At 38.0% G+C, this 16,909-nt stretch overlaps 1 protein-coding gene across 8 annotated transcripts in view; it reads right to left on the bottom strand.

Moving 5' to 3' along the window:
* Positions 1-408: 408 nt before the first annotated feature.
* Positions 409-16,909, bottom strand: part of GTF2I (general transcription factor IIi) — a 79,653-nt gene continuing 63,152 nt past the window's right edge. For 6 of the 8 annotated variants that reach the window (XM_075032449.1, XM_075032447.1, XM_075032448.1 and 3 more), the window contains 12 exons: positions 16,810-16,905; positions 15,140-15,205; positions 14,117-14,300; positions 13,474-13,526; positions 12,438-12,548; positions 11,567-11,650; positions 9,995-10,178; positions 8,855-8,883; positions 7,347-7,412; positions 5,906-5,944; positions 2,669-2,743; positions 409-946 (listed from right to left, as the gene is read on the bottom strand). In XM_075032449.1, the coding sequence (XP_074888550.1) occupies positions 2,685-2,743; positions 5,906-5,944; positions 7,347-7,412; positions 8,855-8,883; positions 9,995-10,178; positions 11,567-11,650; positions 12,438-12,548; positions 13,474-13,526; positions 14,117-14,300; positions 15,140-15,205; positions 16,810-16,905 (971 nt within the window). In that variant the 3' untranslated portion in view covers positions 409-946; positions 2,669-2,684. The other 2 variants (XM_075032453.1, XM_075032452.1) reach the window with 2 other exon arrangements.

Below are 16,909 nucleotides of genomic sequence, written 5' to 3' on the forward strand. Positions count from 1 at the left end.
CCAGAACTTCACATCTCTTATGGTTTGTGAAACTTAAAAAAAATGTGCACGAGTCTCTTACATGATGTGGGGCGTAACCAGGACTATAGGGGACTTAACTTTTGACATAGTAGGACTTACAGCAGCTTGTAGCGTATGTTTCCATAACTAGTTCTAGATGAACAGAAGGGCATCTCCCACAGCCTTCAGGAGAAAAGCTCTCACTCAGGTCCATGCGAGTTTTGCCTACGTTAGGACTGCAAGGCCAGACCCATCATACATAAACCATGTGATATTCTGATAAAGCATGCACTTACTACTTTGAATTAATGGAACAAACTTTAACAGGGTTTAATTTAAATTGGTTCCTAATCCACACACTGAAATACTGACCATTTCACAGTCCATCTCATTAATGCGTACTAACGGTCAAGTGAACCAGTTTATCTTTTATTTATGAAAAACATATGAATTGTGGTAGATATCATAGGAAAAATTAGTTCAAATATACAGATACTATTGTCCAATCAGCCATTAAAGGAGTAAGAACCAAAAAGCAATGTTTTTGTTTTTTTTTTTCTCCCCCAAAGTAAAACTAACAAACTGAACTACTTGCAGGAATTCTTCTTCATTACAAAAGCTGAGATGCATTCAGGTACGGTGAAATTCAGCTTCATTGGGAAATGTAGACAGCCTCTGTTAAGTCCCTGTTGATTTTAATCCCTGTCATCTCCCCAGCATTGCTGCATCGAATTTTAGTCCTTATAATATATTCCAAAGTAAAACCAGCCATTCCAAATCTACAGTCATTCTTTGCTTTAAGTCAATTCACAGAACTGCTGAAAAAGTAGACATTTCTATCTAAAAGTACAAAAAGGGTTTGTATAGAAGGTACTTCTCTTATACAGTTATATTACACAGCTCAAGACAGTCCCAGCAGGCTCTTCTCAGAACTGGATGCTTCTGACTAGAGAATAAAAATTACAAAAGTGAGTTAGTTTCATTGCAGCTCTGTATTTTATTACAAATATGAGTAGTTTGCGTTGCCTTTTCATGTTCTTTAGGCCTAGATTCAGAGAGCATGCAGAAGCCGAATATTGATCTCAATAAATATTAGATTAAATCTGTGCTTGAGTGGTCTCTGTAAGAATTTAGATCAAGTATTTGCTTTAGTATAAATTCAGTGGATGGCCTATAGCATCCAAAAATCTGAACCACTGCAGCACCAAGTTGTGTGGCCATTGCTCAGGCAAAATTTCCGTGACCTTTAATGGACAAGTGAGATGGCTTTTTATATCTCCACTGGGCAAACTGCTTCCACAACAAATCAAAATGTTTTCTTTAGTATATTTTCTCCTGCCATGTTCAGTTTTATGACAAATATTTCCAAAGCAGCCTTCACCAATTTATTAGGAAGACTACTGCTGTACTTAAAATTCTTAGGGCACAGACAGTTGGTACGCTGGTAGGTCAGTCTCTGCCAGTTTCTACCAAATCATTTCTGCATTTGGCCCTTCAGTCCCTCATCCCAATGCCATCAGCAGCCTGACACGTACCAGGCTGTGTTTATGCAGCACGGATGGAGGGCTATGGCCAAGCTGTCCTTCTCTCCAAAAAGCTGGATGGTGCCAGGAGTGAAACCCGCAGGCTCCAGGCTCCTCCAGCCACTGCTTCATGTGAGGGTCAAATGGTATTATCCGTCTCAGCCGCTCAGGCCAGCAGAAATGAAGAACCAGAGCTTCGTTTTGCTGATTGCCTGTCTGTGCCCTCAGAACAGGAATAGTACACAGACTTCTTCTCTGAGCTGAATACCATGTCTTTTTCTTACTAAAGCTAGACAGGTTACAGCTCAAGTATACTAAATAAATGCATCCAACGTTACATCAATCAAATCTCTAAAGTAGCAAACACTACAAACACTACACAACGAAGAAAATATTTGGTTTAGAGTATTATCAAAAAAACGAAACGGAAAAAAGTACTACAGAGCTGTGATAGCTTAAAATTGCCATTTTCTCTGAATGAAGCATAGACACTCACAACTGTGTGGGTCAGCCTTTTACATTTGGAGACGCGATAGCATCGTTAGCACTGTTCTCCACCTCCACCAAAATGTTCTGCATTGTAAATTAAACTAAGCTTTTATGAAAAGTTAACAGAAAATAAAAAAAACTTTTAAAGAAAGTTCGTTTGTCATCAGAGCTAACAGCTTTACCAAGTGTCCCAAGCTTAGACAATATTGCAATCATATTGAAGTGCTTTCCTGCTCAATTACAATTTGGAACTCTATAGGCTTTACCAAGAATAATAATGCTCTTTCACACAACCATGTCAGAGCTCTTCGTAAACACTAATTCCCTAAGCTTTCAGTTACTCTGTCTCTGAGGTATGTAATTACCATCACCCATTTTTATTTATAGGCCACATTTTCCTAGGACTGACTGCCTCACATATTTGAACACAACGTGCTTTACATTGTATTTGGATAAGGTATTGAAAACATCCTACATTTTATAGGTGAGAAATGAGACAAAATAATTCACAAGGACTGGCACCTTCTGGCATTCAGTCCTGTATCTCAATCCTCTTCTCACCACCCAAAAATATAAAAATATTATTCCCCACCCAAAAATATAAAAATATTATTCCTTGACAGGTGCTGACTTCAGGAAACGCTAAATTCTTTTACCCAGTATTGAAGAGGTCTACCACGTTGGGTCTGGTTCTTGCTTTATTTGAGAATTTTCTTCTTTTTCTGTAATATCTGTTGAAAAAGCAGTAATGAATGAAGAAAAAAGGGAACTTCCCAAACAATTTTGTTGTTATTGTTGTACTTAATAAGAAAAGAATTACAAAAATATGAAAAGCATTAATTTATCCTTTTAAACTATTAACGGCAAATAAAAACATATTCACAACAATCTGATTCTGTGGAAATTACCATATTCACTTCAATGTAAAGCAGCCTGGGATCTTAAGAACTCTGGTTTTTAAAGAACAGAAATAAAAATTGGTATTAGAAGTGTATGAAACTGAAAAATGCTTTCTATGTGGCTGAAATACTCGCTGGGCCAGAAAGGTACTTAATCCAAAAAGGAAACAACACATAATCAGTGAAAAAATGTCATGATATATTACTGTTTTGGTCTGCATCCTGCTCTTCAGTCCTTCTCCCTCCTCTTTGTTAATCCCCAGCACCATTCCTTCCTTCAACCACCTCACTGGATATGCGATGCTGGGTGAAGCTTTTCACTCATAGCTAAGTCTGTAGCTCATGACTTCAAATACATCAGGCATGACCACAATTTTTAAGATGCTGTTTTCCAAAGCTAGCTAACAACATATGAACCTACTTGTGCTCAAGTCATGCCTTCTGGGTTAGTTATTGTCCTGGCTTCAGTTGGGATAGAGTTAACTGTCTTCCTAGTAGCTGGTACAGCGCTATGGTTTGAGTTCAGTATGTGAAGAATGTTGATAACACACTGATGTTTTCAGTTGTTGCTCAGTAGTGTTTAGGCTATAGTCAAGGATTTTTCAGCTTCTCATGCCCAGCCAGCGAGAAAGCTGGAGGGGCACAAGAAGTTGGCACAGGACACAGCCAGGGCACCTGACCCAAACTGGCCAACAGTGTATTCCATACCATGGGACGTCCCATCTAGTTTAGGAACTGGAAAGGGGGGGGCAGGGAATCGCCGCTCAGGGACTGGCTGGGTGTTGGTCGGCGGGTGGTGAGCAATTGCACTGCACATCATTTGTACATTTCAATCCTTTTATTACTACTGTTGTCATTTTATTACTGTTATCATTATTAGTTTCTTCTTTTCTGTTCTATTAAACCGTTCTTATCTCAACCCAGGAGTTTTACTTCTTTTCCTGATTTTCTCCCCCATCCCACTGGATGGGGGGGAGTGAGTGAGCGGCTGCGTGGTGCTTAGGTGCTGGCTGGGGTTAAACCACGACAGTTATTAAATTAACATTCATTGCACAAACTCTTGTTTTCACAGCACTGACAATTTTTCAGATTTTTTTCCCCGTCTCTTTTCAACTAGATACAGACTTCTGCATTATTGTATTTCAATCTAGCTAATTCTTCTTCTTCAATGCACAGTATCACATAGGAAGGCACTATGATATGCTTAAAATAAAGAGAGAAAGAAATCTTATCTTGTTGGCTAAAGCATTCATCATCTTTTGATACAACTTTTTTCATTTCCAGGAGACTTCATTACAAAATCTTTGCTTTTTCTTGTTCAGAGGGATGCTTAGAGGTAAATCAAAGAAATCTCGTGCCTGTATAGCACTGCCTATATGACCCAGAGCCTGATTTTGTTCTTTTTATAAACAGAGAATATGATGTTGGAAGGAAACTGGTTTTTCACTGAAGTTGTTTGGAAGGTTTGCGGCTACGGTAATTCATCACTATAAAGCCAAGCCGTTTCACCACATGATCATTTTGTACCTTCCAGCATAGTTCTGAAGCGATTTTGAGTTCTTTAGCAATTGCATGCCTTTCCTCAAGATCATTCCTCCGGTTACTGGGTCTGAATCCAGTTTTGGACATCAAATTCAAAACCACACTTGTCTATTTCTTCAAAACCATCACTTTGAAGGCTCATAGCTAGATTTCCTCCACATGAAGGTATTCAGGAACAACTGTCTCTCCCCTTCACCATTTAACAATTCCAGTGATCCCACATAGTTTTGGCATTATAAAGACATCTGATGTTCCAGCTTTCAGTAACTGTGAGCTTAAAATCTGCAGCTCAGCTCTTCTGTGACTCTAACACTTGCCTTTTTTTTGTCTTGATTGCTGCAACAGGATTGATCTACGCTCCGAGAAAAACCTACTCCTAACACTGGGAGTGAACCTGTCACTGAGCTTGTAACAGTAGTTCTGGTTGAGCATGTTGGCTTGTCTCAGAGTTCAGTGACATGACAGGGAACCTGAAGCAATGGAGACTGACTGCAAAGGGCATTTCCATGGCAAAGGATACAGAGGAACGGGAGTGCTGAGATTTGCTGCTTTCTCTTTTGGGGGAACCTAAGCAGGATTAAGGAATGAACTCGAGAGTTTTAAGATGACAAGTGCTGATGCACAGCAGCCTCCATCCCAGCGCTGTTGGCTCCGTTGCTGTCAAGCTGCTACTGACACACCGGAAAGCCCCTTTGAGGACTACCTGGCACGAAGACAGCACCCCATCAAACTGTCACAGCACGTTGGATCCCCTATGCCGGCCACACCAGAGGCAGCCACAGCCGTCCAGGGCCATGCTGACAAGCTGGGGCTATAGCAGAGGCAGCATTTACAGCATCAGAGCACACAGCAGACACCAGCGTCCTGATTCACAGGTCAATTCACTATTCCTAATGCTCCAAGACCATATGCAAAAAGCACAGGGGGTGTAGAAGACCTACAGCCTCCTTGGTCTCACATATATCAACATCTGAAAAAGATACAATTCAGGTATACTCTTGGACAATAGGAAAGCTGGATGTTTTTCAGGGCTTAAGTTCTGGAAGAACAACAACACTCCCCCTCCCCAACACAGTATATTCAGGCCAATATGGCATTCAAATTTCCTGATGACGGCAATCATTCACTTGCATAAATTGTGGAAACTATGGCGCTGAATAACTAGATGCATCGCTCAGGATATGAGCAATCACTCAAAGCCTATATATAGTCATGACTCACCAACCAAGAACAACAATTCATAGAACTCCTTTGTAGAATTATTTGAATAATAGCTTTTGCTGCAGAGTATTTTTCACATGATGCAGCATGATATTAGTACAGATGAAAAAATGTCCTAGAAACCAATAAAAGCCCTTTTTTTTATTAACCTGTCTCCTTTAAAAAAAGATGCAACTTTGTTCAAAATTATTTAAAAATACTTGTTGGTAATAACTGAAGACAAATGCTTACCTCCTACAGATACTTCTATTTTGCTTGGTTCAGCTGACTCTTAAATGAAAAAAATATAGTCAAATGAATATGAATATAGTTTCAACAATATGAATCAGGTAAGTATCTTGGAAAAATTAGGGAAATTAAGTTTTCCCTGAAAAAAAGCACCTCAATTTTTTCTCTTATGATCAGACAAATATCTTTGAGATAAACGTGTGTAACTTTCTATAGAGTCTGCAGCAAAATATAAAAAATACCCAAACATTTATAACATTACACTACCTAACACTTTCTCTTCCAAGTATGGTTCACTGCGGCAGATATATCACCAAGTTCTAGCAGAACATAATATGGACTTGCACAGAACATACCAAGTTTGGAACAGCTTTACTCAAACTGGTTAAATATAAAACTGTATTAAAAAAAAGCCATCACTTCTGGATAGTATTGTCTTCAGTGGAAAATATGTGTATTTTGGGGGAGAGTGTGAAAGTGCAGAATAGAGGGCAAAAAGTATGTTTTAATTCCATAATGATTTTTCTATGATCTGTGTTGATGGATTATCGATGGACAGGTGCTAGGAAAGCCATTTAACCTTTTTAACACTGCAGGTGAGTTAAGGACAGATAGACTACAGCAAGTTCACTGCCCATCAGCAGCTGTTTTCCTCCCTCCCACCACCTCAAAATGTAAACAAAGGAGCCAGTAGTTTCCTTTATAATTACTTCCACCATACAAGTGTCCCTTACTCTTAAAATGTTTATCGAATGTCTTCTCTTAGTTTCCCAGTTTCTTTGAGTAACAGTTTATTCAGTCAATTGCAAAAGTCTTTCCTGCACTATATCAACTTGGGATACACATTTTTAAAGGTCTGCAAACATTTAGAAACTACACTGGGTCAAATGGAAGTTGCTCAACTACATTTACTTTACCTATTTATAGCATAAAGCTAAGTTCTCCATTCAGACTAAGATAGGTGATGATGTGTGTGCAGTCTAGACACAGTCTAGCAGGGCTTACAGAACTGTGCAGTGGGCAAAATTCCATCAAGACCCCATTCTAGGTTCTTACATGTTACACAGGCAAATTTCACTTGGCTGAACATCCATCTGGTACAGACACCCACATACTTTGAGTTAAGCAGGCATCAGTAAATGGATACTGAATTGGCTTTATATATTGCCCCTACTAATCCTTCTTTTCAGCTCACTCATCATCTGCAAAAATCAAATCAAGGAACATGCCAATGACACAGCCTGAAGGAAGCAAGGGCTCTTTCTATTAATTTATTAATATTTAATAGCTATAAAAGTCACCATTGCACACCATCTGTCAAAATAAAATGGCTCATCATGAGCAGCATGTACCCAGGACATGACTACTAATATCATCTGCCAATAAGATTAGGAACTCCATACCCTACCCCTCCTGCAAGGACATGCATCACGCTCTGCATCACCTGGTAGTACTGGTGCTGGTGCTGGTGCTGTTGGTGGTGCTTCTGCTTCAGCTTTTTCCATCAGCTCTAAGATTAGACATGATCACTGTTTAACTTCACAATGAAAATGGTCCACATGTAACACAAGGGCAATCTTACTTCTTGAATCTGCAAATCCTGAAACTTGTCGCATGAACAGGTTACTAACACTTGTGATTGAGCTGTAGTTCAATATTTTTTGTTACAGAAAAACCATTCCTTATCTTGCCTGCAAGCACCAAAAATTTCCTTTTAAGTTCCCACGTATTCTTCAGAAGAATAAAGCATCATATGTATAAGCAGTAGGCTCAGAGCCTTTCAGTCATTCACCTTGGTATCTATCAATATCAGATAATTTTGATCATAATTAATGGACATGGATAATGCACAAACCCCATATGTTCAATGAGCAATCTGCTCCTCCAGTGATGGAAGATGATCGGATATCTGTGTTGTTCTTACTCGGCATATTAGCTAGCCTCAGTCCCAACACATGCTGACCGCTATGCTGAATAGATAACAGTTTAATAGATTCTTTCATTTCTAATTCAGTTCTCTGGAAATGCTTTTACACACTTATCTGCTTGGAAGGTTCCCTCTTACAAAGACATCTCTTTCCCACCTAAGAAGGTGTGCCTAGGCCTGATGAGCGGGTCAGTGTGAGTTACTAGCTATAATATCTTCCTGAGAACACTTCATACTTGCAGTTCATAAACCTCGGCATGTTAACTGGAACATACTGGTGGCTGGATGCAAATGAACGAACACTGGGTCGCTCAGGCTCAGACTCGGTAAGGCCAAATTAATGACAGTAGGTTATTTGGCCTCTGAATTTCTAATCTGACATTGGCTCAGAAAGAACATGACACAAGGGGCAGTGTAACGACAGAGTTTTGCAGTTTGTTTTTTCTTAAATAAGATCTAAAAAGCAGGTCACAATTATTTTAGGCAGCTGAAAATACTAAGAGACTTTTTTTTTTTCCCCCTCCCCAAACGATTTCATTAACACAGCCAAATTGGCCATGGAACTACAGGTAATTACACTCTGCCTCTCTAAACTGTTATAGTTTCAGCAGAATGCAGAATTTTTCACTGGAATATGGTTGTGCAGCTACTGGAAAGTTCTTGCTTATTAACTGCTACTGCGATGGATCCGAACCTAAAATGTAGACACTCCCATGTAAGTCTGTTGCTCAGTCAGGGTCCTAAATCCCTTTGGGACTCTGCAGCTGAAAAATACAAAATCAGTATCTTGCATTTTCATATCAAAGTTAATGCTAATCTTATACTGTACTGTAAATTTATCACACTGCTCTCAAGTTAATTGCACATGCATGTTTAGTCAGGAAATCTTCATGAGACAGACACATACAAGAGTTATATATGGAACTTAACCACTGTGGAGCCTCTGCCACTAAGCCAATACATAGAAAACAGATCATGGTAAGTTACAAAAATACATTTGCCATCAGTATCTCAAAAATACTTACGATTGTTAATCACAAGTCCTGGAAATGGTCTGGAAAAAAAAAAAATTACCGATTCTAAAATATACTGCACAGGGTCTCCCTCCCAAGGCAACCTCACCTAACCTTTTGTAAAAGAGGTCATGCTAAAAAATGAACAGAAAGTCGAACAAAACTGAAGCAACCATCATAGCAGCTCTTTGGCACTGTATTTTGTTCACTAGCATTTTGAAAAGTAACATACACAGAAAGATCTAAATCCTTCCCTCAGTCACCACTAATTAACAACAGAGTCACCTCTTCTTCAGAGCTCAGTTAAACAAAATGTATCAAGCAAGAGTCCTTTCAGTGATGAAGGGTTGAGAATTCTGACCCCTTAGTAAAATACATTTAAGAAATTTCTCTCTCTCTCTCTAAAGATAAACCGAAGCTTTTAGACTCCTGTGGAGCAGTCTATGATTTGAGAAGTTACATAAACTTATACATTTTTATTTTCAATTCCTGAACTCCTTAGCATGAGTCCTAAGTTTCATCTATTCTGCTTCATGCATACAAATATACTTTGTATATACATGTGTGTATATATATATATGTCTATGGAAATATACACATACAAATAAAATTCACTTATATTGTAATTGGACAATATTATATTTTCAAATATTGTAGATAAACTCATTTTTAGGGAAAAAAAAATTATCAAAGAGCTTACCTTAACTCAGTGTTCTTAACACAAGTCAAATATTTAAAAAATATTAATAGTAATACTACTACAAATATACTATTTACTGTTAAGAGCCAACAAGCTCTGGACTTGTCTCAAAACTTCATCTTATAAATGGAAGAGCAAGGCTCACAAGACATTAAGACTCTTATATAATATGAACAGATTTCAACTCAAAAGACAGCTTGCTGTAATATGCAGTATTGATAATATGCCCTTTGTCATACTAAATTGGTCGTGTCCCCCAAAGAGTTACCATCTTCATTCATGCTATGAACATCTGGCCTTCATTTGACCTGATATATTGTTATCCAAAAGACCCAACATCTGCCACTACTTAAAGGTGTACTGCAACTTCTATTCTTTCAAATCTCAATTTATACAAGTTACAGGGCTGTCCTTGCAACATCTGTACAATCTAATCAATGGCAACTACGTACCGAATGACAGTAAATTTGATAAACTCTGCTGATTCCAAAATCTTCCTCATCGAGCTGATTTCCAGATAACTGGGAGCTTTAAATGCCACGCCAGGAGGCATCCCATCCACCACCACACAGCCAGGGTTGATAGTGATTTTTCTGTATGGGACTTTCACAGGAAAATTCATACCAATGGCTTCACCTAGGTGAGAGAGATCATGTTTATTTTCAAGTCTACATGTTTATGATTACATTGAAGAAAAAAGTCCTCAGCCGATTAAGGTGGTAAATGCAAACCCAAGTTTTCTATCAGACCTGAAACTATGAAAATTCACTTGACAATGAAACCATTACAGTGTTAGAAATAGATGTTTTGGATTACACTCATGAACATTACTATGAGAGCGTTAGTTACAACTCCAACCCTGGCAGCTCACCATATAAAGAACCCAGATTCTCTTTTTACTAAAAAAAGGTATAGAGCAGGATATCCAAGGAAATAGCTACATGAAGGAAAACAAAGTGTTTCCTGCAATACCACAAAAAGCAATTCAACACAGCACTAGTGAAGGAATTTGAGATAAAGAAACTCAGGTCATTTTTGCTGTGCAATGCAAATACAAAGTAAAAAAAAGAAACCACACACAGCAAAAAGGTTAAGTTGCATTTTTAAAACTACTGTAGTCCCAGGTATTAAGAAGTCAGGATTATGAAGCCCTAAGAAGAATCATGGATTGCCAGCAAAATAAATATTTCATCCATGTTTACACAGAAAGAAACAGGAAGGACGGGGGAACATAAAGCAATTTATACTCTTAGGATTTTTTATTTAAAATGTCAAACAACCTACATCACTTATAAAAGATTCTTTTTGAAGTCAAAGCACAACATTCATATACAATTCTCAAATTTGATCATTTTAATGATCATATGTATCATCCACTGTGATGATTCAGTAACTTCATGTCCTGGTTTCAGTTGGGATAGATTTAATTTTCTTTCTAGTAGCTGGTGTAGTGTTATGTTTTGGGTTCAGTATGAGAAGAATGTTGATAACACACTGATGTTTTCAGTTGTTGTCAAGTCGTGTTTAGACCAAGTCAAGGATTTTTCAGCTTCTCACGCCCAGCCAGCGAGAAGGCTGGAGGGGCACAAGAAGTTGGGAGGGGACACAGCCAGGACAGCTGACCCAAACTGGCCAAAGGGGTATTCCATACCATATGATGTCCTGCCCAGTATATAAACTGGGGGGAGTTGACCTGGAGGGGCCAGGGGTGGCTCAGGAACTAATTGGGCACTGGTTAGCAGGTGGTGAGCAATTGCATCATGCATCACTTGTTTTGTATATTCCAATCCTTTTATTATTATTATTGTCATTCTATTATTATTATTATATTTCTTTTCTGTCATACTAAACTGTCTTTATCTCAACCCATGAGTTTTACTTTTTTTCGATTCTCTCTCCCATCCCACTGGGTGCGGGGGGAGTGAGTGAGCGGCTCGGGCTGGGGTTAAAAAAATGACCCTTCAATATGAACAACATTAATTGCATTCACACCTATGTAAAATTGGGGAGTAAGAAGCAATTACCAAATTTCCGGCTAAAAAGATCATTTACTTGCTCTCTCAATTGTCTGGCCTTTTCTACTTTTGACAGGCGCTCACTTTCATCATCTGGAAGAAATTGTTATAATAGCATTAGAATTACACAGATTTCCCCCCCGCCCCTGAAGCTTGTTTGTCATTGCATGTTTACTCAAAGCAGGTATACCTGAGTGCTTCAAAACAGACACTGTCATTGTTCCTAGTTTTAGCAGTAACACAGAATTGTAGAAATATGCAAAAATAGATGATTGTTAAAAAAACATCTGTGAGAAGCTTCAGAGTATTTCTATAACCAACATTAGATCTACTGTCTAGAGATGATTTTGTAAATTTAATCTAAAACCACAAATTATATTTTATTTTCTTACAGTACATACAATGGTGAGGAAAGGTAAATGCAAAGTGACCATCCAATAGATGGCCATAGCATGCAATGTTCCTCATGGTTTCTAATGAATATAATACATGCCTGAGAAAATAGTAATCAGTGTTAATACAAAGCAGTTCAGTGTATATGGTTATTCAATTCAGTCTGAGTACTGATCTCCTGAAGTTGCCAAGAAAATTGCAAATCAATATTTAATTTATTGCATGAGAAAAAAGGGAAAAATGTGGATACTCCTTAACTAGGAACTGGACCAAGAATATTCTAGAGATTTCACTGAATAGATATTCATGAGTGTTAGAAAATATTTAACGTCTCAGCAAAAAGAGAATGCTAAATTATGCTCTTTGTTGACTGTACTTGTATTTCAGTGAACCAGCTGGACTGTAGGAAAAAACTTCATCAGACTAAACAAATGTCATGAAGAATATAAGCACAAATGTATGATGTGAAACCAGACAGTATACACACCTGGTATAGTTACTTGAATGATGTTAAGATCTTCAACACCTGCAGCTGTGTTCACCAGTGTGTTTGTTGTGGTGCTTGCTGTATTGGCTATATTAGATGAATTGTTTTTTCCTAAAAGTAAGAGAATTAATTTAAAAAACTTTTGTAGAAAGCTCAAAATCTTGAACGTCATATATAGAGAAAATATTGCAAAATAACAGATATATGCAAAGTTTTCAAAGCAGATCCAGTTCCATTTTCAAAATGGGAGCAGCTACCAACGAGACATACTTATTGAAGGTACACACCACTGTCTTTCCAACCCAAGAGGAGAAAGAGCTAGAATAAAGATAATGTTAATCTTTACTAGTTCATTTTCTAAAAAGATTATTAAGAAAAGGAAAAAAAAGAGTATATGGAGCATGCATTTTGGTATTTTTATTAGCAGAAAAATCATAGCCCTTGGAGTTAATTCAGTAACACCTACTGATCCATGGGTTCACTGTGTGCATTCACAGAATAAATCCTTTACAGCTATATTTGTGAGTCACACTGTCCAGTGGCACAAACTAGCATAGTTCAAGTAACTCAGCAGAGTTTTGCCAACCCATAGTAACAGATAATAATACGACTCAAAACACTTAATCCATGACCTGCCTGACACAATTTTCTACTGGCTATCTGCACTCCTATCTGTGAAACACTTGTGATTTAGATGATGTACGTATTAGGAGCAAATAATTTATCTCTAGACCTGAATTACTTCTGTGAATCACACATTACTTGTTACATTTTGATAAAAGGTAGTAAAGAATATATTAGAGGCATGATCATTGCAAATAACTTAAAAAATTTAATACTCCCTTGCTAACACTGTATTTAAACTGTAACTGGTAAGTGCTTTTCCCATCTTAAAAACATACAAGCAAACAAACCAACCAACCACAATGCAAAATGTATCTTACAGGAATTTGTTAACACCATGCAGCTCTCCTGATTTGTATTTAATCCTTGAAAGAGACTGTTATCTAGAACATTAAGCAGTTGCAAAACTCACTTTGGGGGCTTCTAGCAGAATTTTCCTTAACAGCTGCTTCAAACATCTCAGGCCTGCAAACAGATTGAACATTTCATGTTCAATAATAAAATTACATTTATCAACATTAAAGAAAATGCAATTTTCTAGTATTAATATATTAAAGACAGAAATCAAGCGATATCCTCTCAGCCAGCCAGCCAGCCAAGAATGAAATGGCAGAGAGGCTCCGCAACTTCTCTTGCCACTGTTTCTACACTGGCACATGGGTATCTAAACCTATTCTAGACAAGAAAAATAAATTCTTACAACCCCCAATATATGAATCTCCACTTCTCAGCTCTTAGTACAAAGCAAGTTCTAAGAGTAACCCGTAAGCACTCCATACAGTAGGAACTAAACCAGTGACGTGGTAACCGAAATGGGCTAAGAAATCTGGACTTTCTGTTCCTCCTAAAACAGGTTGTGAGTGTCTTTCAGAACAAAGAGATTACTCTATCTTGCTCCACCTCTAGAATAGCTTTCTGACCATTTCCTCATTTACTAAAAATATTCCAGTGTGTATTTTACAGACTAATTTAGCAACTCAGCAACACAATTTCATTTTTTGGTCTACATTTCAATTCTCATAGAATAGATTATCAAAGACATATGGGAGTCTTACTTTTTAATAATGAATTTTATCTTAGATTTGTTTCTCAGGATCTTCTCTAGTCTTGGAATTCCAAAAGTAGAAGGTCGGCGGAATGGCACCCCCTCAGGTAGTCCTTCCACATAGAAAACCTCTGGGAAGGATTCAAATAATGCAAACGGCACCTTCACTGGTTCGGTCAGCCCCAGCGCTTCCCCTGAAATGCAACAGAGCAAATAAGCTACCAGCTAGATAACTGATGTGTATATAAAAAGGAAAACCTCAGGTATAAACGCTATATAATAGTTGGCACATACATACTAGATTAGGTGAAACCAGCAGGCTTTGCCTTTTTTGGTGACAGCTATGAGTAGGCAGGAAGAACATTAACAGTCTCAAACATAAGTCATTCTGTTGCAATAAATCTGATCATAATTTGCGGTTGAAAATTAATAATTTGCAGTCAGCTCAGGCCACTGGTTTGGTCTGCATGCAAGACTATCCCATTTGTACTCCACTTTGTTACAGGCAATGCATTCTGTCTCTGCTATAGAATAGCACTAAGGGCAGGTGAGATTAGTGCTCTTGTTCCAAAAACCACACTCAGAAGACTAATGAGAAGTTATTACTTCCAAAAGTCATTAGCTTCCAAACAGCACTAGAAGAAGTGCTGGGACACGATGGAGCACGTCTCTCCAGATACCATCCATAACGTATTGAGTCATATGGAGGCTTAAGTCATACAAAGTCCCATTCATAAGCAGTGCAGAAAGCTTAAAAAGATGTGCCAGGATGTGGAGTCACTATGTCTCTGGGTCATTAGAGAAGTAGTAATCCAGCCACAACTTCTCCATTTCCAAACCCAAATAAAATAACTAGTGGAAATGCAACACAGAATTGCAAGCAACCTACATGAGAATGAACACAAATGAGAGGTTGCCTGGAGTACATAAGGATTGCAGAACCTTTGGAATAAACATGTGAATGTATCTCTCATACATCTAACTGCATGTTTGTAAGAAAGACAGCTCAGCAAAAAAGGATCAATAAACTTACCACATTTTTCATTAAAAAGATTTTCAACTTTCTGCTTTAAGTCAGTTATTTTGGCATTCCACGCCTCTGCCAGGAGGAAATTGGAAGAATTAAATCAACACTCACAGAATGAATCAGTCCTTGAAGAATATTTTAATAAATGCTTAATAAATGATTATGCTTGATAACCAATTTACTATGACAGTAAATTGTGCAAAATGGCTTTCATTCTGCAAATGCCACTGAAACATTCTGCCACAGTCTAAACCTATATCCACATCAACCCTCATTTCCCTAAAGCTTTGAAAAATACTGCTACTAGATAAAGCAGAGGTGATTAAAGTTGAAATTAATCTGAGTGATCCAAATTTACAGTATCAGGCAGTATAAAATTTACTCATCTGAACCAGCACCCAAAACAGTGACAGAAAGTTCTTAACATGTTTAGTGACATAGCCCCAGAACACATGTCTCTCTCTTGAGAACTATAAACTCTACCACAGTTTCAACTTCAGTGGGTAAGAGTAAATGTCCATCTAGCTAGGCATTTTGTTTCTGACAGCAATCAGCAGCAATTCCTAAACTGGTTTACTTGTGGCTGCAGTTAAGTGGTCCGAAGCTGGTCTACAAAATTAAAAACTCCGTTGAAAGTTTAAAAAAGTTGCAGACTTTTTTTTAAAAAAAGCCTAGGTCTAACAATAACAAGCAAGTCCAAGAAAACTGTACACAACTCTGAATATGAATACTGCCCATGCCAAAAGGAGCAGTCATACCAAATCAGTATCTTATATTCATTCGAAACTGGCTCAGCAGGAGTAGAGGATTACTTTGTTTCATGTTTTATGACCATATGGCTAAAAAGAAAGCACGAGGGACAAATACAATAAACCAAATAAACTCAGAATGTAAGGATGCTAAACAAAGGTTTCATGAGACTTGGGAACTGCTTATAGTTACTCTGAATATAGTAATTCATCTCACTTGACTACGAGGAATTTATCTGGGTTGCAAATTGACCCTGCTTTCAATGCAAAGATTTCTGTGCTAGAGGACTGCACAGACAGGCCTGGTCCTCCATGGCTAAGAAGCTCCAGCCCAATGCTCATGAACACAACTACATGGTTTCCAGTCCTGTCTGCCTTTTCCTTTACTGATTTTCCAGAACTGGAGAGGTCTATAATGGCTATCTTGCAAAATCAGCTCTGATAGATCATGGCTTACTAATGTTAGTTCAAATGCTTCCTAGCTCCTACATACCACTTGGCTAACTCTGCACAGTGATGCTCCATATTCCAAGTTTGTGGAACGCTTATTAAGCTTATGCACAATATCAGATCTCAGCTGGGTTTATGCACTCTGGTGGTACTGTGCACCGGACAAGTCCTTCAAGGGTCTGCAGCACTGTGAAATAACAGAGCAGCAAAAGTCTAAAGGGACTGATTCTGAACCCAAATTAATAAGATCTAATGGACCTGTGCTGCATTTGTAAAGCATTCTCCATACACCACCCAGGATTCATCCGATGCAGATTATTCTACATGATGAACTGAATGTACATGAAAACAAGAACTTCAGTCATTCACCGACTGTAGAATAAAACACGAATTCAAAATATCTCTGATATGTAATCACCAGAATTTTCAATACCAACGTTAATAGAATGCATGTGTGCTAATTCCCACAACATTTACCAAAAGAAAACTCTCTTCCTCGTGGCTTGAAACTCATATTGGACCCATTGGTTTGAGAATTAGTTCGAACATCTGTTGTTTGTGGTTTATTAGGACCTGT

This window comes from Buteo buteo, chromosome 7 (genome assembly GCF_964188355.1).
Source record: "Buteo buteo chromosome 7, bButBut1.hap1.1, whole genome shotgun sequence".
Lineage (NCBI taxonomy): Eukaryota > Metazoa > Chordata > Aves > Accipitriformes > Accipitridae > Buteo > Buteo buteo.